At 40.2% G+C, this 25,154-nt stretch overlaps 2 protein-coding genes and 1 long non-coding RNA gene across 6 annotated transcripts in view; 1 reads left to right on the top strand and 2 right to left on the bottom strand.

Annotated features, from left to right (window-relative positions):
* The window catches only part of iqsec1b (IQ motif and Sec7 domain ArfGEF 1b), a 258,339-nt gene extending 254,086 nt beyond the window's left edge, over positions 1-4,253 (bottom strand). The window contains exon 1 of the mRNA XM_033633758.2: positions 3,658-4,253. Coding sequence (XP_033489649.2) covers positions 3,658-3,734 — 77 coding nt within the window. The 5' untranslated portion in view covers positions 3,735-4,253. The remainder of the gene's footprint in view (positions 1-3,657) is intronic.
* Positions 4,254-6,808: 2,555 nt separating this feature from the next.
* On the top strand, positions 6,809-8,667 carry LOC144463649 (uncharacterized). Its single transcript, XR_013491692.1, has 3 exons — positions 6,809-6,928; positions 7,567-7,802; positions 7,924-8,667. It is a non-coding gene; the product is annotated as an uncharacterized LOC144463649 (long non-coding RNA).
* LOC117261361 (uncharacterized) lies at positions 8,603-15,677 on the bottom strand. 4 transcript variants are annotated; one of them, XM_078168118.1, is made up of 17 exons: positions 15,201-15,677; positions 14,357-14,452; positions 14,126-14,221; positions 13,734-13,805; positions 13,561-13,635; positions 13,392-13,478; positions 12,812-13,137; positions 12,186-12,471; positions 12,054-12,077; positions 11,754-11,963; positions 11,579-11,670; positions 11,340-11,444; positions 11,125-11,208; positions 10,938-11,019; positions 10,678-10,842; positions 9,452-9,695; positions 8,603-8,788 (listed from the first exon to the last, which is right to left on the bottom strand). In XM_078168118.1, the coding sequence occupies exons 1-7, from the start codon at positions 15,389-15,391 to the stop codon at positions 12,855-12,857; spliced, it is 900 nt and encodes a 299-aa protein (XP_078024244.1). In that variant the 5' UTR covers positions 15,392-15,677; the 3' UTR covers positions 8,603-8,788; positions 9,452-9,695; positions 10,678-10,842; positions 10,938-11,019; positions 11,125-11,208; positions 11,340-11,444; positions 11,579-11,670; positions 11,754-11,963; positions 12,054-12,077; positions 12,186-12,471; positions 12,812-12,854. The 4 variants fall into 4 exon arrangements, with proteins under 4 accessions (XP_078024244.1, XP_078024287.1, XP_078024341.1 ...); XM_078168161.1 differs by having other exon boundaries at positions 8,603-8,765; XM_078168215.1 differs by having other exon boundaries at positions 11,125-11,180.
* Between the last annotated feature and the right edge of the window lie 9,477 nt (positions 15,678-25,154).

Genomic DNA, 25,154 nt, shown 5'->3' with positions numbered 1-25,154 from the left:
GGCACAACCAACATCTTAACATTTATCTTATTGGATGGCCATTAGGCATCTAGGCATATGAAATAAATTGGACCTTGTAGTGATTCATTGGGCTCTAGTTTCCCGGCGCAGCGCAGGGTGGCGCAGGGTGGCGAACCCCGCGCAGAGCTAGTTTCGAGCAGCGCAACCCAAGGTGCGCTCAGTTTGGTAGTTTGGCAGAGATGGGTGTGGCGGCGCAGCAGGGGGAGGTGTCGACAGATGCAGCTTGGCGCAGTGACAGTTTCATGCCAAAAGGCTTCGCCGAAGGTGTGCTAAAAGCTCGCCAGCTGAAACCAGGTCTACTGTCAGCGCAGGGGGAGCGCAGCTGGTGTAAACTGAAGTTTGGCTGACCGGCGGACAGTGCGCACACGTCACCAAAACCTCACAGGCAGGTTTCCAGAATGTCAGGCACATTAACAATGCAATAAATAGCCACAAAACCATTATTCAATGCAACTATCTGCAATCAGCACATAAATGTATCTCTATATCGACTGTCCCGTCACATCTGATGCCAGATCAAAGGGGATTGGCAACCCAACCTGATTTGATTAACACAGCTGCAAAATAATGAGTTCACATCCCTCTCAGCCAACCACAAACAGCCACAGCATCAGATAGGGAGTATATATTCAGCATCTGTCATCTTAGAAAAGTCAAAAGAAAAGAAACAGAGTGAGACTGCGAGAGAGAAAGAGAGAGCGTGCGCGCGGACGAGAGAAACGCAACATTGATATACAATTGTGGTGACCTCCTCCCAGGCTACCTTTGCATCATCAGCCCATGGAGGTCTGCTCGCAGTTCCGTATATTCGGACACTGCGAGCTTGGACCTCCTGGACCAAAACATCAGTTTCCTCCTGGGAGAAGTTTGGCTGTCTGACGCTGCTGCTCTCTTCTGCAATGGCAAATTGAGTAAACTCTCATTACGCCTTCGCGCAGTGTATTTAAGGGCGAGGAGAGGGGCTCATTTGATTGGTGTGATGTGTGTAAAACCCACTCCTCGCTTTCTCTCCTCCCTCTTTCCGACTTGCGCAGGTAGGAGGGACGGAGGTGGCAAAGAGGAGTAGCTGCGCCAGGCCCACGGTGTGCCAAACTTGCAAAATCCGCCTGGCCACACCCAGTTGGCGAAGCGCAGGTGCACTGCGCCCCCGCCTCGCCCGGTCTGCAAAACTAGAGCCCTTAATGTTTGTTAATGGTTATAATTCACCAAATACCTTTGGGACATTAATAATTAATAAGCTAAACACTGAATGTTATTATTATTATTATTGTTACTGGTCTGCCCCTGGGTGAAGCTTGTCTGGTAGCTATGGCAACGTTTACCCAGGAGCCTGTTATAAGTCAGGCAGTTTGTCATGTAGAGTGAGTTGATTGTGAATTAATTAATAAACGGCACGCCGTTGCGTTGTCAGAGAGAGAAGGGTGTTTCAGCGTTTTCTACAACCTAATAATTACAATAACCTCACTATAGCCAGTATTTACCAAAGCTAGTCTGATAAAAAAAACTTATCAAACTAATAGAACTAACAAACACAACAGATATAGGGTAGAGAAGAACATTTTATATTTTTTTTGTTTTGTTTGTCATTTTTTGTTGTTTTTTGTTTGTTTTTTTGTTAGCAATTTTTTTTTCTTTACCTAGGGGTCTGGCACACACAGGGCATTTGTTCTCAGTATGTGACATGCAGCAGGCACTCACCTCTCGCTGTGCTTGTGTGATTGAAGAAACGTTCGCACTGACAGGCTCACTCTCTATGCTCACACTTTGTTGTTAACTATATATTAAGTATCTCACGACATGAGACGCTACGATGAGTTTAACGGAGCGTCACTCCACTGCTGCATTCTGCCTCACTGAGACGATGCATCTTGGCTCATTTGCATACTAACTAGTGATTGGGTGTTTACTGGGGGGAGGGTCTCTGCCGACTGCAAACAGTAACGTTAGATCACACACAGCACGGAGTGGAGTGGAGACAGATGAGAAAACTTTTCAGTTTTGTGCCTTTTTCGGCAGATTTGATTTGAGGGGGCAAGACATTTGTTTAAGGGAGCATTGCCCCCTCTTGCTCCTGCGTAGAACCGGCCTCGGTCACAGCTCACAAAAGTTGGTGAAAGTCAATCGTTGGTGACAGCTAACGTAGTCATAACACATTTAGATATTTTGCAAAATAAAAATTCTAATGAATCATGTTCAATTTAATTTATCATCCAGCCCTGTGCAGCTTTTGTTTCACGTTGCCTGCCAAGCGAATGTCAGTATTTTTCAGACTGATGCCCCCAGTTTGAAATGCAGGCTAAATCTGATGGTGTTCATCTTTTCAGAAAGCTCCTCCACAGCCACAGAAGATATTTTACAACTGTTTGCACTGGCTGAGTGGTACTTTCCATATTGACTAAACTGACTTTGGATCTGTGGAATGCCACTATAAACTGCAGGTTATTATAATTGTATTGTTACAAACACGGGCGGCACGGTGGTGTGGTGGTTAGCACTGTCACCTCGCAGCAATAGGGTTCCTGGTTCTATCCCAGGAGGGAGTCCCAGCGTGGGTTTTCTCTGGTTCTATCCCAGGAGGGAGCCCTTCTGTGCAGGGTTTGCATGTTCTCCCCGTGTCAGCGTGGGTTTTCTCCGGGTACTCCGGCTTCCTCCCACAGTCCAAAGACATGCAGGTTGGGGATAGGTTAATTGGTGACTAAATTGTCTGTAGGTGTTAATGTGAGTGTGAATGGTTGTCCATCTCTATGTGTTAGCCCTGCGATAGTCTGGCGACCTGTCCAGGGTGTACCCCAGGGTGTACCCCGCCTCTCACCCAATGTCAGCTGGTATAGGCTCCAGCCCCCCCGCGACCCTCAAGAGGATAAGCGGTTACGAAAATGGATGGATGGATGTTACAAACGTTTCATTTTCACATTTGTTAACACATGTACAAGAGACAAACATTGGCATGTGTCCTGTAAAGTCAAAAGCAAACAAACAGACAAACAAACAAAACAAAAAAACTGTCACATGATCAGAGTTGAACACAGACTGTGGACGCTCCAGTGCTCGATGGAACCAAAGTTATAGAAATAAGGGACTACAGAGCATGTGTCACCTTGCGTTGCTCAGCTAATAACTTTAGGTGGAACCATACACACGATAGACTGAATACTGAGCTGAATAGCTTGTCAGGGGCAAACAACAACAATAAAGCATCCATTCAGACCAGTTGACCTCATAGACACGTGGACCTCTTGCCCCATTTCAGCCACTCTTCACACTGGGTAAAAAAATGCTGGGGGCTGGACTGAATTGATGATCTGTCATTCATGTATGGTTCAAACATGACACTTGAGGACCAAAAGCCTGTGATGATTAAAAATACTGACACAGTGTTAGAATGCATTATTCTATTATTATGTGTCTTTTCTGTAGGTATGAGTACATATATGTATGTATGTATATATATATATATATATATATATATATATATATATATATATATATATGTATGTGTGTGTGTGTGTGTGTGTGTGTGTGTATATATATATATGTATATGTGTATACATGTGTATGTATGCATGTATGTATGTATGTGTGTATGTACGTACACACACACACACATACACACACAGAGTATATATAGCATCTTACCTTTTATAGGAACCATGCAGAGGCTGGAGACAGAGGAACTGCCAGTAATCCAAACAAAAAGATTTGAACTTCAACATTTTGTCAGCTGGCAGCAAAAGCTTGGATTAAAACAATGTCATTGTGTGCAGCGTCCATCGAAAAAAAGCTTGTTCAAAAGTAATGGCTTTGACTGAGATGAACAAAGCAAATCCTGCACAGTACAGCCCACATGGTACAGTTCCATCTCAAAATCTGCCTGTGTGTATCTGGACAACGTAGAGTAGACTGAAACTGCATCTCTCTGCTCCCTTTCTGAATGCTGAGCAATCCTTTCCTGTGCTCCCTGTATATCCAGGCATAAGCTAGTAGTGCCTTGACAGAGATGCCAACCACTGAACCCCTTGGCTTCTCTTGGAGTTGTTGGGCAAAAGGTTTGTCCCAACACAACCCTCTGCTGAACAAACCTTCCTTCTTGTCCTACTCCTTCTCTTTACGCTCACTCTTTCCTAGTCAGTCAATAGCAGACGAGGTTCCTGTCTCCATCATTGCTGCTCCTCAGAGTTGAGTTACAGCTGCAACTATTGTCTGAGCGACCACACTGACAAGGTCTGCGCCTCGTCAGGCTAACAAAGCACACAAAGGCCTCCCTCAGTGGCTGTATCAATTAGGCTTTATCAGATGCTACACAGCCGCTGCCAGCCTGCGTTGCTCACAGACAAGCTAATCAACAGGAACACATGGTGCACAGAGGGGCAAAGCCAGAACCAATGAGGGCCCAGCCTCTCACAAACACACACACACACACACACATACACACATGTGCAGATAAAGCCTAGGCTGGTTGCCAGGACAACCTTAAACACAGCAATAAAAGCCACTGATGGATATCACTCTTGCTGGCTGAAGAGGAGAGCACAGGGCCAAGCATTCACTTACAGTTTCTTTTTAGAGGTTCTCTTTATATGGACCTCATTTACATGAATACATTCACCTGGGTGACAGCCTGGGTTTAATGAAAAGTCCTTTTCCATCAACAGAAACTCATTGTGAAACTTGCATGAATGAATTAATGATCAATGTAGAAACACAGGTCATCAGTAGTTGATGATTACATATGTTCCCCAAAGTACAAGAAACAAATCAGAGTGTTCAAATATCATGTAGCTTTTACAAAGGTTTTACATGGATAAAGGAGGAGAATACAGCAAAGGCATTGAATGCTTATGCAGAGTATCAAAGAAATAGCTCAGAATATATGTTCACATATATATATATATATATATATATATATACATATATATACACTCCTACATACATACATACATATACAAATATACACACACACACATATTTACATATATATATATATATATATATATATATATATATAAAAATTTATAATTAAATATATAAATAAATTTTTTCAAAACTCCTAACACTTTCTATCAATGTATACAACTGCTCAAATTAATAAGTTAAACTTGCATTTCTCTTAACGCACAGTTTTATGGAAACTGCTGAACAATATTTACAGTAATGTTTAGATCATGAAAGGCCCTTGTAATTGCTTTTCCAACACTCTCAACTCGTTACTGATGATTGATTTCACCTTGTGGTATGAGTATAAATGAGTGGGATCCATGACAGCACAAGCGATTTCAGTACAGTAACATGGAGCCGGCAGGTGATCACAACAGAGGTCAAGCAATGGGAAGAGGAAGACAAGGAAGACATGGTGGTCAAAGGATTGGCAGGGGTCAATCTGAGAGGTGGTCGTGGGCCTCGTATGAGAGGAGGGCTTAGGCCTCAACAGAGAGGTGGCCATGGGCCTCATTTTAGAGGTGCGGGGGAACGTGGTAGAGGACAAGGCCACAGACCAAGACAGGGTTGATGGATAGAAACGCTGTACAGTAATCAATCCTATTTTGGACTGAGTGATTTTTAATTTTTTTTTAAGTTTTTTTTTTTACATGCATTTTATAGTATTGTAGTTTTTTTCTTTTTTGTAGCCAATTATTTTTGCTTTGATTCAAATAAATCTATGTTGTATTTCTTCAATAAATCAATAAATTTTAGAGTGATGTAGTACCATAATGAAACATGGTTCACATATTTTGTACTACAATATTTACGTAATGATTGTTCAATGTAATAAACAATGAATATATCTGTATCTTGTGTGTGGGTGATCTAAATTAAGTTCATATGGTATTTCATGATACAATGCGTTATTTGAAACAGTGATTCTGACAGCAAGGTTCTGAAATTAGTGCTAAAGGGATTGTAAAAAACTCTATATATATATATACAGAAATATGTATGAAGTTTGAATATATGGAATGAATTAAAGTCTGAATATAGTGAACGAAATTTGAGTATATGAAATGAATGTCCGAATATATGGAATGAAAGCCCCAATATATGGAATGAACCTCGAAAATATTGAATGAAAGTCTAAATATATGGAATGAACCTTGAATATATGGAATGAAAGTCTGAATATATGGAATGAACCTTGAATATATGGAATGAAAGTCTGAATATATTGAATGAACCTCGAATATATTGAATGAAAGTCCAAATATATGGAATAAACCTTGAATGTATGGAATGAAAGTCTGAATATATCGAATGGACCTTGAATTTATTGAACGAAAGTCAGAATATATGGAATGAAATCTGACATCATCAAGGCACTAGCGCCATCTTGTGTTTCCTCTGTATGCTTGCTGGATGCTGCAGCAAGAATACAGTGAATATGAGTGAGTCTGCGAGAGACATAGTGGCGGCAATTCTAAGCAATGAAGACATAGTAATTTTCACACTGGCTAATGCACGTGGTAATGTTAACCTTAACGAAAACCGCAGGAGGTTGTTGGGAACATAAATTCAGGGCGTTACACGGAGGCTCCAATTATGTTGGGAACAACAATAATAGGCCTCACCAAGGGGACACCATTAAAGTTGTAAACTGGCTATCGGAAATAATCAATAATTATTAATAATAATCAATAATTATGTTAAATAATGTGACTTAAAGCAGCTGTGCGGAACTTCTCGTTTTCGTTGATTATAGCACCCCCTTTGGTCGAAGCGGTATGACACCCACAGCCTGGTGTAAAATTCCGGCTACGGCAGGCATTCGGCTTCACTCGTAAAATCTCGACTGCAACCGGCAACTACCGCATGCATTTGTTTTGGAGAGCGAGAGGATTAACACTTCGGTTACACACTTCAACCAACTGCATTTTCTTTTTCAAAAACAGCACTTTACAGGATGCAGAGCGACGAGGTATGTATGTACACCTATTAGTGTAATATGTGACGTTAGGCTAATTGTTGTGGCAGAAAACTTTCTTATATCGTTAGTTGGCTAACGTTATATGTAACTGTAAAGCCTTCAACTTATGAAACAGTTTGTCGTGACGGTGTCGAGCAAGCTAGTTATCACTGTTTTCTGTAAATGTTACGTATTTATATTTATGAGCCAACAGCCACAATGACACGACGTGCTGCCTATTTTGTAAACCAGTTCATACCTATAACTTACATCCATGGTTCATACTGCTGTGTGAGAATTGGTAAAGAGTCCCCAGACTTTCTGTTGTCAACCAGCTAACCTTACTTGACTCAGGTTGTGAAACTGCACAATCCTCTTATGTACGTTTTTCTCTAAGACAAATTTATTTGTTCATTTATTTATTATAACTGCTAATAGCATAAACAACGTTTTGCTAATTACAGTGGGGCTTAGGCCTATGTCATTGTGACTTTTGCCTCCATGGACTTTTCACAATCACCTACTTTATAACTGTGTTGTAAGAGGCCGAAAAATAACCATAAGCAAAAGAAATGCTAGGAAAGAGAAATTATTTTTATTTTTCATTCTTTCAATTAGCTAATTACTCGTTTTCCCTCTTCCCTTTACAGAGCTTCTCATTACAGGACCTCAGTGTTGAGTTAGAGGAAAGTTCTACCTCTAGTTCACCTGAACCTGGGCCTTCTGTTAGCAGAGGACGTGGAAGAGGGAGGGGAGGGGTAGTGTTAGGGGTCGTGGTGGCAGACCAAGGGGCCGGGGCCAGGGCAGAGCAAGGACATCAGACATTAATTAAGAAGACCTGGAAAGAATAACCCAACTCCAGGAGGCCAGAACATCTGAAATAAGGGTTTGTTCATTTATATATGTTTTCCCTGTATTTTTCAGCCAGGTGATAAAGACGATAAGATAAAGTGCACATTGGAAACAAGAAAATTTGTTAGTGACAGTTTTCCATTTGTTATTTGCAGGATAAATTATCAGCCCTCACATCAGAGCAAAAGGATCAGCTCTTGGAGAAGGTGACACTAAGGCTTCCAGGACTAATGTTTGATGTCCTGGACTTGTTGGAGCCTGACCCAGAGCCTGCAACCCCACCTGCACAACCACACTGGTGCATTTGCACTAAATGTAGAGACATGCCAACGGACATAGAAAAAAAATGCTGCAGACAGAGGCCTGAAAATTGTGTCAGCAGGTCAGCATTCATGGATCTGTATGTTCTGGATGAGGGTGTGCTGCGACTTGCCCGCGCTGTCTGGAATGACATCTTTGCAGTCGATGATGACCAGGAGCCGGGCATCGAGCAACGCCAGTACAGACATACAGCTTACAGACAGTATGTCCTTTGGCAGTATGGGCGGCTGGGTGAAGGGAACAGGGTTGTTATTCCCAGTTGTGTGGTGTGGAGAATCCGTGACACTTTTCCTGATGCTCATGGACAGTACACAGGCTTCATACCTCGAAGGCTCATGTAAATATACTAAGAGGACATCATTTCCACATGACCATGTGCTGCTACACTGTTCAAGAACAATTTATTTATAGGCCTACTGTCTATGTTTTTATTTTGCTTAGATTTATCATTAGCTGCTTTTTGTATTTTGAGTTTGTCCAACAGTTTTCAAGTTCCACATAAAACACAAAGTCTTTGATACTTTTTTGTCTTTATTTATTCTTTTTTGAGTTAAAAAAATAAACACTTTTGTTTTACAGCTTTGTCTATAATTATTATTACTACTGTATAAGTAATGTTTACATTGGGCAGAGGCTCTCCATCCTGCTGTCTTCACGTTGATGGCAGTGTCTTGACCTAAGATTTTACAAAGGCACGTTCTGTAACAGTGAGAACAGAGAAGATAACGTTTGCTAAGCGGAAAAAAAATAAAAAATAGTGAGCGCTCCACCAACATTAATTATGTAATATGTTACATTGTGTACATTGTTATGTACAGAAGAGATCAGCATATCTAGATTATTATTGTGTCTGTATGTGTATAGAAAAAGTTGCACACAATCAACAGAATAATTACATTTGTTAGAATGTACAATAGTAGATAATAGTAACTATAAGTATAAGAGTACAGAAAGCAGTGCTGTGATCTGGGAAATGGAGTTCAGCAGGGTCATAGATCCATGGAAAAGTCTTTAGGGTAAGGCCTCCAGAGGCAGTAGTGATAAACGTGAAAGCAGCACATTACAATTCATATTCTCATTTCAAAATTGTCACTTTACTTTGCACTCTTTTAGTTCATTCTGGTTCCTATGCAGGTGCTGTTATTCTAATGGAAAGTATATTTTATAATTGGCATGTCATTCCTGTGACAAAAAACGCAGTGGCCACACTTTTAAAACATAATATTCAGACTGATCAGAGGAAATACACGTCTCAATGTCAGTATTCATAATTTGAGAAAATTCTTCAGTTAGTAAATACAAAGGGAAAATATGAACACACATAAAAGAGAGTAAGATATAGATGTGGTTGTGTGTACATACCTCTCCTCGTTGGATCCGTGCATGCACGATTTCTGCTGTTGATGGTGGTGGAACTTCAGCTAGTAGACCAAGTGTCCTTGGGTCATCTGGCCTCAAGGGTCTTGTTTTGGGGAGTCCCTTCCCAGATGTCAGGCGTTGTGTGAGGATACTCCTTTGTAGTTCTGGTATGTAGCTGTATGTCTTTGGAGTCTTCACAGTGTAAACACTCCAAGTTTTTGTTTTTTTATTGTAGTGCCTTTTGTTCCTGTGGAAAAACAGGAATTGACATTTTACAAATCAACGTTTCTGTTCATTATTTTTTCGAAGCTTATGTCCTCTTATTTCACATATGTAAAGAAGAGAGCTGTTAGACATAATTTATATCTTATGTGTCGTGTTTCTGTCTTACATGTGTCTAATATTATGGTGAAAGCCAATGCATTTAGAGATTAGTAACTAGCAAAACTCTAGACATGACTTCTTTTTTGATGTGTAGGATCCATTATAGTGGTAGGCATGGAATGAGCTGCACCTTGAAAACCTGCACCACCTTTATCTGTTTTTGTTTAGTATTGAGAAAAACTCATAATAATAACATTATTGTACTCGCATACTAGAAAACCAGACTTAGACTGAGTTCAACATTTCAAAATACCTTTTTACATAGATGATTTGATTTTTTATCTATGTCGAACAGGATTGCTTTTTGAACATCTGCATTTATATACATGTATCATGACTTACATGAGACAGATACCAAAGTTTGATTCCTTTCACTGCTCTGTGTCCTCCTCTGATGTAGGCCTTTATAACAGCCATACTAACACATACAGGTATTATAAACAGAATACCTATGATGGAGTTACATATGAACTGAGAACCTTCTGAGGAAAACTGCACAATGTCAGCAGTCAAAACATGTAAAAAGAACTACATTCAAATTCAGTTTTCCATTTATAGAATTTTTTGGTCATTACTGTTGTGTTATGGTCTCATAAAAGGTTGGGCAACAAAGTCATGGGACACGTAACAGTATAAACTTGTCCCTCATTGTAGGTAGCAAGAATGTCCTGTGAACAATGTTTTTAAAAGAAAAAGTATAGCTGTAAAGTGTATTTGAATGGCTTTTTTTTTTAAATGATGTCCTTTACTGTGCTTTATATAGTGTGGTTCAATAGGCATCCATGAAATTTACAAAAAAATGTCTATGATGTTTGACATGAACTATTTTTAAAAAAAATACTCACATCTTGTTGCCCTCAGAATTCAGTGCAGCAGGCCTGTTGTTGTGGTAGTTGTAGTCAATAGCTGCAAGGAGAGTGCGTGCCTCATACACCGATGGGCTGTATGCAAATCGTTTTCCAGCATACATGAGTATGTGGTTCTGGAAACTTTCGAGGTCCAATGTTGTTCTAGAAACAGACAGATAGTAAATCAACCATTGGCATTATTGACAGGAATAAATGAAAGAAACAATCTTGTTTTTCTGAAATTGTGTCCATCTTACCGAAAGTTGAGAAACGTCTTCACATTCTTGAGCCAGTATTTATCCATGACAACTGCTGTCAAAGCCTGGTGTGCTGGAGAACCTGTGAAACACATATTGTTAAATGCAATGGGAACCAGTTCTCCACCCAGTACTCAAGGATTTACTGAGATAAAAAAATTTATAGCAATCAATCGGTGTACTGAACCTTGCACCATCCATGGCTTGTCTCTGCTGGCATCCTCAAGTGGACCATGTTCGCAGCTAGCAAAAGAACACCATGCCACATTATCTAGGAAGAAGTGCATTACAGATTATACCATAAAAATTACTAACAATTTGAGAAGGGGGACATGTCAGATAAAGAACAATCAATAACAGGAATAATATGATAATAGCCAGTATAGTTCTGTAAACACATACTTTGAATTTCTCTTCTGTTGTGGCTTGTTTGCAGCAATACCAGAAATGGTTGACAATGTGTCTCAGCCACTGCAGGATTGCTGATTGCTTTTTGATTGAACCAGCCTAAGAGAGACAGCAAATGAAAAAACTGTATGAACAAACAAATCAGGACAGAATTCTAGTAACTGCATTTACAATATGTCAGCTGACACACTTTGACATTGTGATTATGAAAGATTAATTTTAAAAAGTCATACAGCCTTCAGTTTCTTTGCGAGGTTCTTGGCTGCATGCCAAATATCCAGGGAGTGATGAAGACCCCACTGTCTGTATTTTCCCCGTGTTGGATCTGTAAAGGACAAAGCATAGAGTCCAGATGTAAATATTTGAATATTGTAGATATCGATTACTCAAGTGAGGACATGTATTAACCTAGTAATGCTGTGATTTGTCTGTGGGCATCTGTGACCACTTCTTTCACTGGAGTTTTCTGCAGCAGAGCATCCATGGTCTTGATGAACCCTTGTTTCTCCATAATCACTGAATTCCGATTCGTCTGTCTCTTGTCTATGGTTACAATGTGGACAGTATCTCTGGACTCTTGCTCTATAGTGGTATAGGTGCAGTATTGCGCACAATGCCCTTAAGAGATAAAGAAAAATATACAGTTATGGGGTTTTGCATAAAAGCAAACAACTTTGCTGGGACAAGATTAAAAATGTACATGCATACCTGGTGAATCCATCCTGCCATCACCTGACAATGTTAGAAAAGTAAAAAGATTAGCAAGATTGACCAAGAAAGTGATAAGTGGATGAACTTGAATTACAAACATTGCTTTCCAATAGTGCAAACAGAACTAACCAAGTATGACAACATGATCCTTTTCTTTCAGCCGTGCAAGGATGTTTTTTCGAGTTTGCTGCCAGAAGTCCTTTATACTATCCACGCAGTAGACGTCCTGTATGCTGAAGAATGTTGACTTTGCCACAACTCCCATATTCATGAATTTGAGAAGTAGTGCAATCTTTGTGTAATTATTGCCAGATAGAAGGATGTTGGTGGACAACATAAAGTCTCCGGACTGCATCCCAAACTTCAACAATGGCTGGGAGTTCCACCTCCAGAGACTATGGCCAGTGGAGCACAACTTGTTTGTATGAAACAAAGACAGAAGAATATGATTAATTCATCTACTAATTGTATAAGACACATTGCTTTGGTTCATTGTAAAGTTTAAGTTTGGTAACACTTTGGTAACACTTCTAGTCATACTGTCAAACCACACCAAAGTTTAGCTCCATTAAACTTTACACATAACAGCTTTGGCGTCAGTACAGAATAAAAGCATATATCAGGGTTTTGAAAAATAGGTGTGCTCAGCTGATCTCCATCGGGTACAGTGAAGAGTGCTTTGTGAAATTAATTAGTAAATCATACCCCAAGACGTGCACCTGTCCAATTTTAATTGCTGAAATATTTGAACTTACCCACTCCATAATGATTGCAGTCCCTCTTCTTTTTAATTTGACCTCAAACGGAGGAAAACAGCTGCACTCTGTCCCTGTAAGTGGAGTAGGTGCATTTGTTGATGGCAAGCTGGAGAAAAGTGCCGAGTTGCCTCAAACTGTCTTCATAAGCAATGCACGCTTGCTTTCCAATAAGGTCATCCTCATTTTGCACCATGACTGGGTTTGGAAATTCATAAATGTCCTCCTCTGGATGTTGTGGTTGTGGAACACCATGTACAGCCTCATCCGCACCAATGACTGGGAGTTTTTCCAGATCAGGAGGCTGAGGCAGTGCTCCACCTGTTCTGTTTGACAAAAAGTACACAATACTGCATTTGTAAATATATACAGCTAACACAGTCATTAACATATTTGTAATTTCAGAAACAGAAAACAAGTAGCTAAATGCCTTTACAGCAGGAACGATAATGCAACACTGAGGGATAATACAGTTAAAAAAGAGAGGACTGCACAGCTACACAAACCAACTTGAGAATGAATTTAGGATTTCATAAATAACACTATCATTCAGGACTACAATATTTTAATTGTTCTTTACCTTATGTAGATGGATGGAACATACTCATCATCAGATGTCTCGCATTCCTCTATGGGTGCCTCAGGCATGTCTTCCTCCAACTCAATTCTAAATGGCCATTGGAAGAAAAAAAAATAATAAAGGTGATATTACAAAGAGAACCAAAAGTGGTATTAACAGAGGCACTTACGTGCTGTTCATCAGGTCATTGGCCTGCACCTCATCAAAGTCCAGAGAATCTTCTTGTATGCTCATGGACCTCATGCTGTAATCATAATATAATCAGAACCATCAAGGAAGAAGTTGTCACATGGACATGTTTTACAAAGTGGTTACTGAAGCATCATGAACACATTTGTATACCTGTCCTCTAAAGCCTCAAAGACCTGTGGTTCATCGACCCGCTGAACACCTTCAATATGAAAATCTGCATCTCTGTAGGGGAGACAAAGACAATCTCATCCTTGCAATTACTGACAGTAACAGTCCGTTATATAACATATGATATTTGTTATATAACTTCCAAACAAAAAAACATTCAAGATAGTCATGTTTTAGTTTTGCCTCAGGTATATAAAATACATACTTCAGAATAAAAAGCAAAGAATGACTTTAAGGGCCTCAAAGAGTGAGACAATGACTGAGACACAGTGTTTTGGATAGCATTGTTTCCTCTGTCAAATGCACACTGTGGTTGCAAATTCTAAATGCCTTTTTTTATAGATTATGAAATGTCCACATACAAAATGACATACCCAGCATCCGAATCAGTTCCAAAGCCAGAAAAGAGCTGAGGTGCACCAGAGACTGAGGGTTTGTTTGGCGTCAATACTGCTGGGCCTTTTGTATAGCTGCGGGACCACAGTTCAACAATGAGAGGAATTAAATTCTGGAGAATAACCAGTCAGTAAACCTTATCTCAGACATATAAATGGCAGTCAGACAAAGACAATATTATAGAATATTCTAATGAAAAAAAGACATACCCAGCATGGTCCCAGTCTGTTTGTAAGCCAGTAAAGACCTGAGGTGCACTACAGGTTGCCTCACTGCTTGGTACTGATACTGTGCCCTTTTCATAGCTGCAAGACAGTATCCACATTTCATCAATTTGATCTAAAATTAAAAGTGAGAGAATAATATTCTGGAGAAGAATAACCAAACACTCAGTCAGTAAACAATATATGAGATATAACTTATGGATTGTTGTTTGCAATGCTGTTTGGTCACTGTGTGATGATTTGATCAATGACTCAAATTTACAAATAAAATACATTACAATCAAAGCTCTACAAACAGCAGCTTAGGACTGTTATTGAATACTAACTGAGATACAAGTACAGTACTTTATCAAGTCTCCTTCACAGACAAGTAGTGAAAGTTTCGTGAATAAGAGCAAAACTATTCAGTAAATTCTCCTGTTGTGTTTCTGTTCTGATCTAATCCTAACACAGCAAAGCTGTTACCTGCAGCCTTCGCTTGCAAAGATAACGCTACTAACGTTAGGTCAGTCCAAGTTATTAGTGGAAACATGCTAACATGCTAACGTTACACACAAATTAGTAGTAAAGTAAGACCTGTTCATAAATGTTCTGGTGTAGCTCTGCATTTCTTATAAACTGAGGACAGCTGCCTGCTGTATATTTGTGTTCATGGTCACAGTCACAGATAATTTTGTGGCGTTTGTTGTAACGTTACCAGACAAAAGCGGCTCACATCAGCTAACGTTACATTTAGCTTGCCTATAACTTCCATGTCGTCATATACTGAAGTGAAACAACGTCTAACAAGTTGCGGTATATTCTCTAAATAAAAACAAAAATTACATACCTGTCGATTAGGAAAAGGGCCAACTCGGCATCAGTTTTAAAGCCTTTCAGTTCTCTCAGCTCTCTCCACTTGGTGAATGCCCGACCGAGGTTTACACATGTTTTGGCTCGAGCCCTATCACTGTTCCGTTTAGCCTTCTTCTGTTCTTCTGTTCTTTTTCTTTTAGGTGTTGCTCCTTTGTCATCCGCCATGACATAAAAAGTACAACCAACCTGTTAAATGATCTGCAATGCCCGCTGCGTACCGCCAGAGATATTGGATGAAGCGAGATACCCAACTCAGCTCACTTCCTGATTCAGTGACGTCAGCGCCACGCCCCCGTAGGAGACTTGAGGCAGCTCTGAATGTATTGTCGTCAATGAGGAAAATGAACGTGATCACAATTTATGGTCAATTCTTTAGCCCTGTAGTCACTAAAGTAAATATTGGGTTCATTTTCCACAAGCCACACATCTTACCAACATTCTGACAGGCTTTGATTGGAGGGAGAGCTAACCACGCCCACTTAGGAGACAGGAAGAGTAACCGTTTTTTTAACATTGGATAAGCCTACAGTTGGGTATCTCCCTTCATCCAGTATCTCTGGTACCGCTTACTCTGAGAACACTCTCTGTAAACAGTAAACGCGGCTCCTTCTTCTTCTGTGGTTTAATGGCTGCGGGCCGCTGCGGGCGTGCAGACTTACTTCCGCCTCGGGTGCTGTATTCTGGTTTGCTGACTTCCGCTGTCCGCCTGACCCAAGCCAGGCTACGCTAAATAGCCATATAGAAAGGCTTTTTTGTCGCTGTTGGGTTCAAATAAATATGTGGATCTTCAAGGGGGGGTGATACGAACTAGGGACAGTTTTATTAATGGTAAAAAGTTCCGCACAGCTGCTTTAATTAACATTAAATCACCTCGTGGGGCACCATTCCTGTAAAGGGAAAATGATAGCCAGTTAAAGGTATCAGTCTCATAAAATATGCTAAACTATTAATTTGGAGTTTTTATTAATGATTAAATTAATGACAATAACCAAAATTAACAGTAAAGCCTGAAGGATTTTGGAGTTCTTGACGCAGCAGAGGTTGACTATTCATTCACCTTTATACAACATTAAACAGACAGCAGGTATGATTCCAAAGAATTATGTTATATTGTGTGTTGTATGTTGTATGTTATATAATATTTATTCATAAAGTGAGTAAATCAAAACCAAAACACACAAATAACATCTTGGTGAGTACGTGTGTGTGTGTGTGTGTGAGAGAGAGAGAGAGAGAGAGAGAGAGAGAGAAAGACAAAGGCGGGTGTGGTGATCAAAGAGCCGTTTGGCCTACAAAACAAAATGGCTGACATCAGAGAACTACAAGATGGCCGAATCAAAGCTGGCTTCAGATCCGGGGAAGTGTTTGTCTGAGCGTGTTGTCAGGACAAAGACAAAGGAAAAGAGGCGGGAACTTTGAGATGCCTCTTTGGGTGAAGCTCTGTTGAAAGCCTATTTGTTGATGAGTCTATGTGTGCAAGAATCTGTCTGTGAACAGTATTAGCAAACTAAACACTTAGCTTTGGCAAAGCAAACTAACCAATGACCTGACTGCAAACAATCATAACAATAACTCAATGACAGCATTAAATCACATACAACAAGTTAAACAGTCTTGCTTAGCCTGTAAAGCTGTGATAAAGCTATGCCCAGTTGTTACGTTACCGATCCTTGAGTGGATGGAAGAAAGAGTCACTTGGTGGTGTGCTGCTTTGTTAGCCAGCGGAAGAATGCTGGAAAGAAGTGTGGTTCCAGATGCAGTCTTTGGTGTGTCCTTTATTCCAAAGGTGGAACTCTGAGGAAGCTGGTTGCTCGAGGTCTTTACAGAGTTAGACGCTAGGTGCTAACTCACTTGGTTCTCCTTGTTGCTAGAAAGCTAGTTGCAAACCTTGTGCTTGCACCTCTAACTTTATGGTTCAGGTTGGAGAGTCTGTGATCAATTGCCCTACCTTTCGTGGTTTGCGGTAATGGAGCAAGGGTCTGGGCATCTGGGCGGGTCCAGGCCCAACAGGGAAGAGGTGTGGGCGGCTTGGCAGCTCCCGAGTAAGAGAGAATATTGTCTGAAGGGAGCAGACCTTCTATAGATGCCTGTGACATGACAGAGTCACGTGTCACTGTAAAAGTCCTGTCCAATCAAGTTTTGAGACTTATGTCTCACTGAGAGGTGTGAGGTGACCCCCTACGGAGATGAGTGTCAAACAGCTGTCTTTGTTTGAAGAACAAAGAGCATGCAGAGAAGAAAAGCCTATACATGTCCAGTTTAGATTTTAACAAATGACAAATCATCTGTGGTGCTGTGAATCCCAACAAGGGTATGAGGTGCAGTTTGTAAAGTGGCACACTGCCGGTCGCCAGAAGTACCAAAATAAAAGCCTGAGTAAACCACACTAATCTGAGAAAATGTACACTTGAGCATACATCAGTGTGATGAGAATTACCTAAAATGACAGAAACCATGTTTGGGGAAATTTTATTTGACGTGTACTTGAGTTTTTAGTGTCCCATCCTTGCTTGCCAACATGCCAACATGCCAACATGTCCAACGATTTAGCTGAAAACACTGGAAGGGCTGTTTTGGCTGCAATTCAGAATTTTAGCAATGCATCCCTGGCGACAGTATCCAACATAGAGTCACCACAGTACACCGTAGCATGTGCTCCTTATGTTAGTATTTAAGCTAATGTTAGCTAGTTTCATTTAGCTTACATGCTAACAGCAGGAACATATGTTACGCGAGTTAGAAAACAAACTTTGGCGACCGCTAGCGACAGGGATAGTATCGACCATAGAGCACATACATACATACATGGTTTCTGTCATTTTAGGTAGTTCTTATCACGCTGATGTATGTTCAAGTGTTCATTTTCTCCGATTAATTTGGTTTTAATTCGTTATTTGATGCTATCGACACAGTCTGACCACTCGTGTGCATTTGCATATTAGCTAAATATTTAGTTTCACCAAGCACATTTAGATTTAATATTTAATATTTAGATTTACCTGTGACATTATATTTAACGTATTTCAAATATTGCTGTAAATGTGGTAAAAAGTGACTTTAAAAAATTCACACCACTTTTTTAGACATTGTTTGAACCTAAATGTGGCAAAATGTTGCTGTTAATTTCAGTGCGAGCCACTTTACAAACGGCACCCCATACCGTACTGCAGTATTGGGTATGGTTAACATTACCACGTGCATTTGCCAATGTGGAAATTACTATGTCTTCATTGCTTAAAATTGCCGCCACTATGTCTCTCGCCGACTCACTCATATTCACTGTGTTCTTGCTGCAGCATCCACTACAAGCATACAGAGGAAACACAAGATGGCACAAGTGCCTTGACGACGACAGATTTCATTCCATATATTCTGACTTTCGTTAAATATATTCAAGGTTCATTCCATATATTCAGACATTCATCCCATATATTCAAGGTTCATTCCATATATTCAGACTTTCATTCAATATAATCGAGGTTTATTCCATATATTCAGACTTTCATTCCATATATTCAGATATTCATTTATATATATATATATATATATATATATATATATATTACAGGCCAAAAGTTTGGACACACCTTCTCATTCAATGCGTTTTCTTTATTTTCATGACTATTTACATTGTAGATTCTCACTGAAGGCATCAAAACTATGAATGAACACATGTGGAGTTATGTACTTAACAAAAAAAGGTGAAATAACTGAAAACATGTTTTATATTCTAGTTTCTTCAAAATAGCCACCCTTTGCTCTGATTACTGCTTTGCACACTCTTGGCATTCTCTCCATGAGCTTCAAGAGGTAGTCACCTGAAATGGTTTCCACTTCACAGGTGTGCCTTATCAGGGTTAATTAGTGGAATTTCTTGCTTTATCAACGGGGTTGGGACCATCAGTTGTGTTGTGCAGAAGTCAGGTTAATACACAGCCGACAGCCCTATTGGACAACTGTTAAAATTCATATTATGGCAAGAACCAATCAGCTAACTAAAGAAAAACGAGTGGCCATCATTACTTTAAGAAATGAAGGTCAGTCAGTCCGGAAAATTGCAAAAACTTTAAATGTGTCCCCAAGTGGAGTCGCAAAAACCATCAAGCGCTACAACGAAACTGGCACACATGGGGACCAACCCAGGGAAGGAAGACCAAGAGTCACCTCTGCTTCTGAGGATAAGTTCATCCGAGTCACCAGCCTCAGAAATCGCAAGTTAACAGCAGCTCAGATCAGAGACCAGATGAATGCCACACAGAGTTCTAGCAGCAGACCCATCTCTAGAACAACTGTTAAGAGGAGACTGCGCCAATCAGGCCTTCATGGTCAAATAGCTGCTAGGAAACCACTGCTAAGGAGAGGCAACAAGCAGAAGAGATTTGTTTGGGCCAAGAAACACAAGGAATGGACATTAGACCAGTGGAAATCTGTGCTTTGGTCTGATGAGTCCAAATTTGAGATCTTTGGTTCCAACCGCCATGTCTTTGTGAGACGCAGAAAAGGTGAACGGATGGATTCCACATGCCTGGTTCCCACTGTGAAGCATGGAGGAGGAGGTGTGATGGTGTGGGGGTGTTTTGCTGGTGACACTGTTGGGGATTTATTCAAAATTGAAGGCACACTGAACCAGCATGGCTACCACAGCATCCTGCAGCGACATGCCATCCCATCCGGTTTGCGTTTAGTTGGACGATCATTTATTTTTCAACAGGACAATGACCCCAAACACACCTCCAGGCTGTGTAAGGGCTATTTGACCAAGAAGGAGAGTGATGGAGTGCTGCGGCAGATGACCTGGCCTCCACAGTCACCGGACCTGAACCCAATCGAGATGGTTTGGGGTGAGCTGGACCGCAGAGTGAAGGCAAAGGGGCCAACAAGTGCTAAACACCTCTGGGAACTCCTTCAAGACTGTTGGAAAACCATTTCAGGTGACTACCTCTTGAAGCTCATGGAGAGAATGCCAAGAGTGTGCAAAGCAGTAATCAGAGCAAAGGGTGGCTATTTTGAAGAAACTAGAATATAAAACATGTTTTCAGTTATTTCACCTTTTTTTGTTAAGTACATAACTCCACATGTGTTCATTCATAGTTTTGATGCCTTCAGTGAGAATCCACAATGTAAATAGTCATGAAAATAAAGAAAACGCATTGAATGAGAAGGTGTGTCCAAACTTTTGGCCTGTACTGTATATGTAATTGTCAGGTCCAAAGTCACAGTGTCAGATCAGTCATCCCAGTCAGTCAGTAATACCGCCTCCTGAAGGCTGTGTGGAGCAGTACATTTCTCCCTGCTGAGGTGAGGAAACTCCAGGCTGATCAGCTCATCAGCTGAGTGGGAGCACCTATCTGCAGTGCACCAACAGACTGGCCCAATTCCATTCCGATCCCTTACAGACTCACTGACTTAGAGGCGCGTTCATGTGAAGTGCGTGAGTGTGTGAGGGCTGTCCCATTGTCAAATCGTCAAGTCAGTGAGTCAGTGGGTGAGGCCTTTATGCCCCCTTACCGTAGGTCAGCATCGATGCGGACTTACGGTAAGAAAATTACCCACAGTTCATAGCATTGCATTGCCTTCGGAACACCGGAAGTGTTATAAAAAAAACCGAAAACACGGTTGGCAGATATGCAAACGGTAACGTTATGGAAGGAGAGCGAAAAAAAACAGATAAATAAACAATGAAACATTACATTAACAAGGATTTAAGATGGTACATAAACACACATGAAGTCAGAGGAATACCAGTGGTTATATTCCACACACAAAGAATATATATCTATATCTATCTATCTATCTATCTATCGATATAGATATATATTCTTTGTGTGTGGAATATATGCTGACAATAACCGATAAATGATCATGCCCAGAGCCGCCAGTGTCAACAACATTTTGTAGGGAGGGGGATAAGTGCTGTCCCAGTCCTATTTGTAGCATCTGGAGCCCTTTCAGACTCTCACACTCAATCACTTACAGCTGACGTCAGTTAAGTCAGTGAGGGTTCAGGGCTTGAGTCTTTAGGGGTCGGATTGGAATTGGGCCATTCACTCTGCACCTCAGAGTGGCTGCAGCAGGCAACAGAGAGACAACTGTTCAGCTTTGGGGAAACCACAAAGAGGCTACTGGTATGAATTGATACTGACAAAATGTTTACTGTCTTGATTAATTGAATGAAATGGCCTGATTAGATTTGATTTTCTCTTTGACTTATGTTTCTGTTTAAAATACTGGATAACGCTTTAGATTACAGCCCGCAATTTACACCGTAACTATCGGGTAGTTACGGTGTAATCTGTTGTACTAACAGTGTACCAGTGTAGTACGTACCAATACATATATGTAGGTACAGGGGAACAAGATGTTAAGTTATGGAATAAGGGGCTAACAATTCGTGAATTTACAGAGAATTTATATTATAGGTATTTTTAACTACTGGGTAACTATTCTATAATAACAGGGTATGTGCGACCTGCTGATCAATAATATGGATGTTTGGGGGGAATTTACAGAGAACTTATACTTTAACTACTGGGTACCTATTCTATAATAACAGGGTATGTGCGACCTATATTGATCAATAATATGGACGTTTTGGGGGAATTTACAGAGAACTTATACAGTAGGTATTTTTTTAACTACTGGGTACCTATTCTATTATAACAGGGTATGTGCGACCTACTGATCAATAATATGGACGTTTGGGGGGAATTTACAGAGAACTGATACAGTAGGTATTTTTAACTACTGGGTACCTATTCTATAATAACAGGGTATGTGCGACCTATATTGATCAATAATATGGACGTTTGGGGGGAATTTAGAGAGAACTTATACAATAAGTATTTTTAATTACAGGGTACTTATTCTATTATTACAGGGTACAGTATGACAATAAAACTGAAAAATCGGAGGGAAGATGGAGGGAAGACTTCTGCAGCAAGTAATAAATCATATGTGATTTTATTTCAAGATGACCTAATTACAAACAAACAGTCAATCTACATTGTTCCTTTATATTTTCAGCGGGTAGCCTATACAACTACAGGGTACATCTGTGCGTTTACTTCTGAACAAGTGTCCAGGTGACAGTATGTTGTCATGGATACTGTTGGCGTCTGAAGACCGTCTCAGCTGTCGCTCACCTCACCAGCTTTACATTACTGGACGTTCGTTTATGACATCATGACTCCGCTTGCCGTCGGCAGACAATTCACCACAAAAATACTGGTTGGCTACACAAAACTTAAACAAAGGGGGCATTGCAAAACTCTGTAAAAGTACACTAAAGCATACATTTTAGTTTCCAAATATTTATTTGAAAACAAAACCATTCATACGGTCAATAAAAAAACATTTTGTTAATAATAAAAAACGAATGAAGCCTAATCTCAACAGTGACCGCGCCAGCCGGTGGGACTGCGGCTGAACTGCTTCCAATGTTCATTCATGCATTCAATCGCGAGTTCAATGTGTGTGTGTGTGTGTGTGTGTGTGTGTTTAGCAAAGTCACTTATAACTGGCGACACGGCGCAGCAGCAGCGCAGCAGCAAAAAAAAAAAAAAGGCATTATAAAAAGATATTAAATAGTGTTAATTAATTGACATGAGACATTGGAGAGGTTGTCAGTCCTATTCTATAGTTTGTAATAGGCCTATTTTTATTTTATTTTATCATAACTTCTCGGAAATTACTCAAAAATGCATTTTGTGTGCTTCTGAGCACGTGGGCAGCATAAACAATGAAGTTACATATGATGGTCTGGCCTTGCGGCGCTTGGAGGGGTGCTGTAATCCTGGCGGTCCTAGTGATACAGCGTTCCTTTGTGAGACAGTCAGGTTTCTTTCCTTTAGCTCATTTAAGTGTTTATTGGCCTCATCTACCAACACCTCTAATTCCATAGGGTCGAATTTCACTTTGCGCTTTCTCTGCAAACTCGCCATGCTGCAAACCATAAAACATGCAAAACCCTCATTTAAATAGTGTGTCTCCAACACGTTTGCACCTGTTGTAATTTGCGCAAGCACTCTTAGTAAATCACGCACAAACCCCGGTTCAGCCCCACACGCAAAGTTCTAGATTGCGCAAGCAAATTAGTACAGGCAAATTGGGAAGAAGGTGGAAGAAGGATGTTTTTCTATTAATTCAGAATTATTACAACATTGTATAATTTAAATCTGTACTGCAAATAATGTCATTATTTATTTATTTATTTTAATTTATTCACTGGGTGACACACCTACACACGTTATTTATGTATGTCAAAAATGTTTTGTCATCGTTACATAGGCTATATAACAGGGGTTAAATGTATGAAATGCCATGATGACAATAAAATAAACTATTAAAAAAAATGAGTGACACAGATTTGGTTAGGAAAAACGATAAAAAAGCAATGCCAATAAGGCATAATATACTATAATCATAATAACGCAAAAGTACTCATGGATGTAGTACTATATGTTGTTGTTTTTTAATTAAACTTGTGACCTATAACCTTTCACATCAGCGTCATCAAAGTTCAGTGCGATTTGAATGGGTACGCTTCATTAATATCAAATGACAGCAGGGGGCGACAGTGTTGTCCATCCATCCATCCATCCATCCATCCATTTTCATTCGCTTATCCGAGGCCGGGTCGCGGGGGCAGCAGGCTAAGCAAAGCACCCCAGACAGCCCTCTCCCCGGCAACACTTTGCAGCTCCTCCTGGGGGACCCCAAGGCGTTCCCAGGCCAGACGAAGACGAGATGTGTAAGGAAATAGAAGAAGCTCTCCGCTCGCCCACACTTTGGCGTACGCTGGTGAGATGAGGCAACGTACCTAATCTGTTTCCTGCTAACCAGAGAGATGTAGATGGCACTGCTGTTAACCTACTTTACAGCAAACATACAGTGGGTAATAACCTGAATATATTTGCTGGCATAAAACAGTCTGGTTTGTGGCTCATGTCAAATGTAGCGTTAACTGAACAAATGAAAGGTGTTGTTGGAGTGTTAGCTCGCTAATCATTTACTAGCTACCGGATGTTCACATCCAAGCTAACGCTTTGCGTCCAGCTAAAAGAGCAAAGCGTTAACGTTACCCTGCAGCTTTTACAACCTGACACTTATGACTGCTCTAATAGAATTTAAAGTGTCATTACATTCAGTGCAATAGAATATAATGCATGTGGGTTTGTGTCTTACACACAGGTGATTTTATTCACATAGGAACTTTCAGTAAGCTAATCTGCTAACGTTACTGTCCTGTTCAGGTGATTTTATTCACATAGGAACTTTCAGTAAGCTAATCTGCTAACGTTACTGTCCTGTCGTGCACTACAGCGCTGAAGTTAGTTTGCGACTTGTCGCATCTGATTCAGGATGAAAGGAAAAGTTTAGGGGAACATAAATAATGATATTTAGCGGCGGATTCTCCATTTTTGCACCACTTACACTTATTAAAGTGTTAGTGTTAGACATCGTAGCAAAGGTCTTAACACTGTTAAACACAGTTTAAGAATTTTGAAACCTTTATTTTGCTTATGGAAAAAGGGTGATTTCACTGATATTTATGAATCAAAAACCACTAACGTTATACTTAGACTTGTCAAATCTAGACTAAATTACTAAGGACACTTATTAAGACTCACTAAAACACAGTTTAAAATTTGTGAAACCTTTATTCTTTTGGGGGAAACTGAAAAAAGGCGATTTCACTGCTTTTTTCCCACCCAGACCACATTAAACAGATTTGACAATGTATTCTTAAGAGATATTGTGTGATCGTATTTCAAAAGGTAAAAATATGTCTACGTATAATAAGTATAGTGTTATTTGATCTGGACCTGGTCTAATGTGGTTGATAGAGAAATGTCAGTGAAATCACCCCTTTTTCTGTTTTCATAAGCAAAATAAAGGTTTCACGATACCGAAACTGTGTTTTAAGGCT

The sequence above is a fragment of the Epinephelus lanceolatus genome, chromosome 1 (assembly GCF_041903045.1).
Source record: "Epinephelus lanceolatus isolate andai-2023 chromosome 1, ASM4190304v1, whole genome shotgun sequence".
Lineage (NCBI taxonomy): Eukaryota > Metazoa > Chordata > Actinopteri > Perciformes > Serranidae > Epinephelus > Epinephelus lanceolatus.
The sequence above is the reverse complement of the archived record's forward strand: the minus strand, read 5'-3'. Positions and strand labels throughout refer to the sequence as shown.

Bases quoted from the DNA above. Each gene is read 5' to 3' on its own strand.
- LOC117261361 (XM_078168118.1), bottom strand. From the start codon at position 15,391: ATGGCGGATGACAAAGGAGCAACACCTAAAAGAAAAAGAACAGAAGAA. The intron at 13,806-14,125 runs GTATGTCATTTT...TCTCCCCTACAG, and splicing joins GGAACTGATTCGGATGCTGG to AGATGCAGATTTTCATATTG. The intron at 13,138-13,391 runs GTAAAGAACAAT...TTTGTCAAACAG, and splicing joins GTTCCATCCATCTACATAAG to AACAGGTGGAGCACTGCCTC.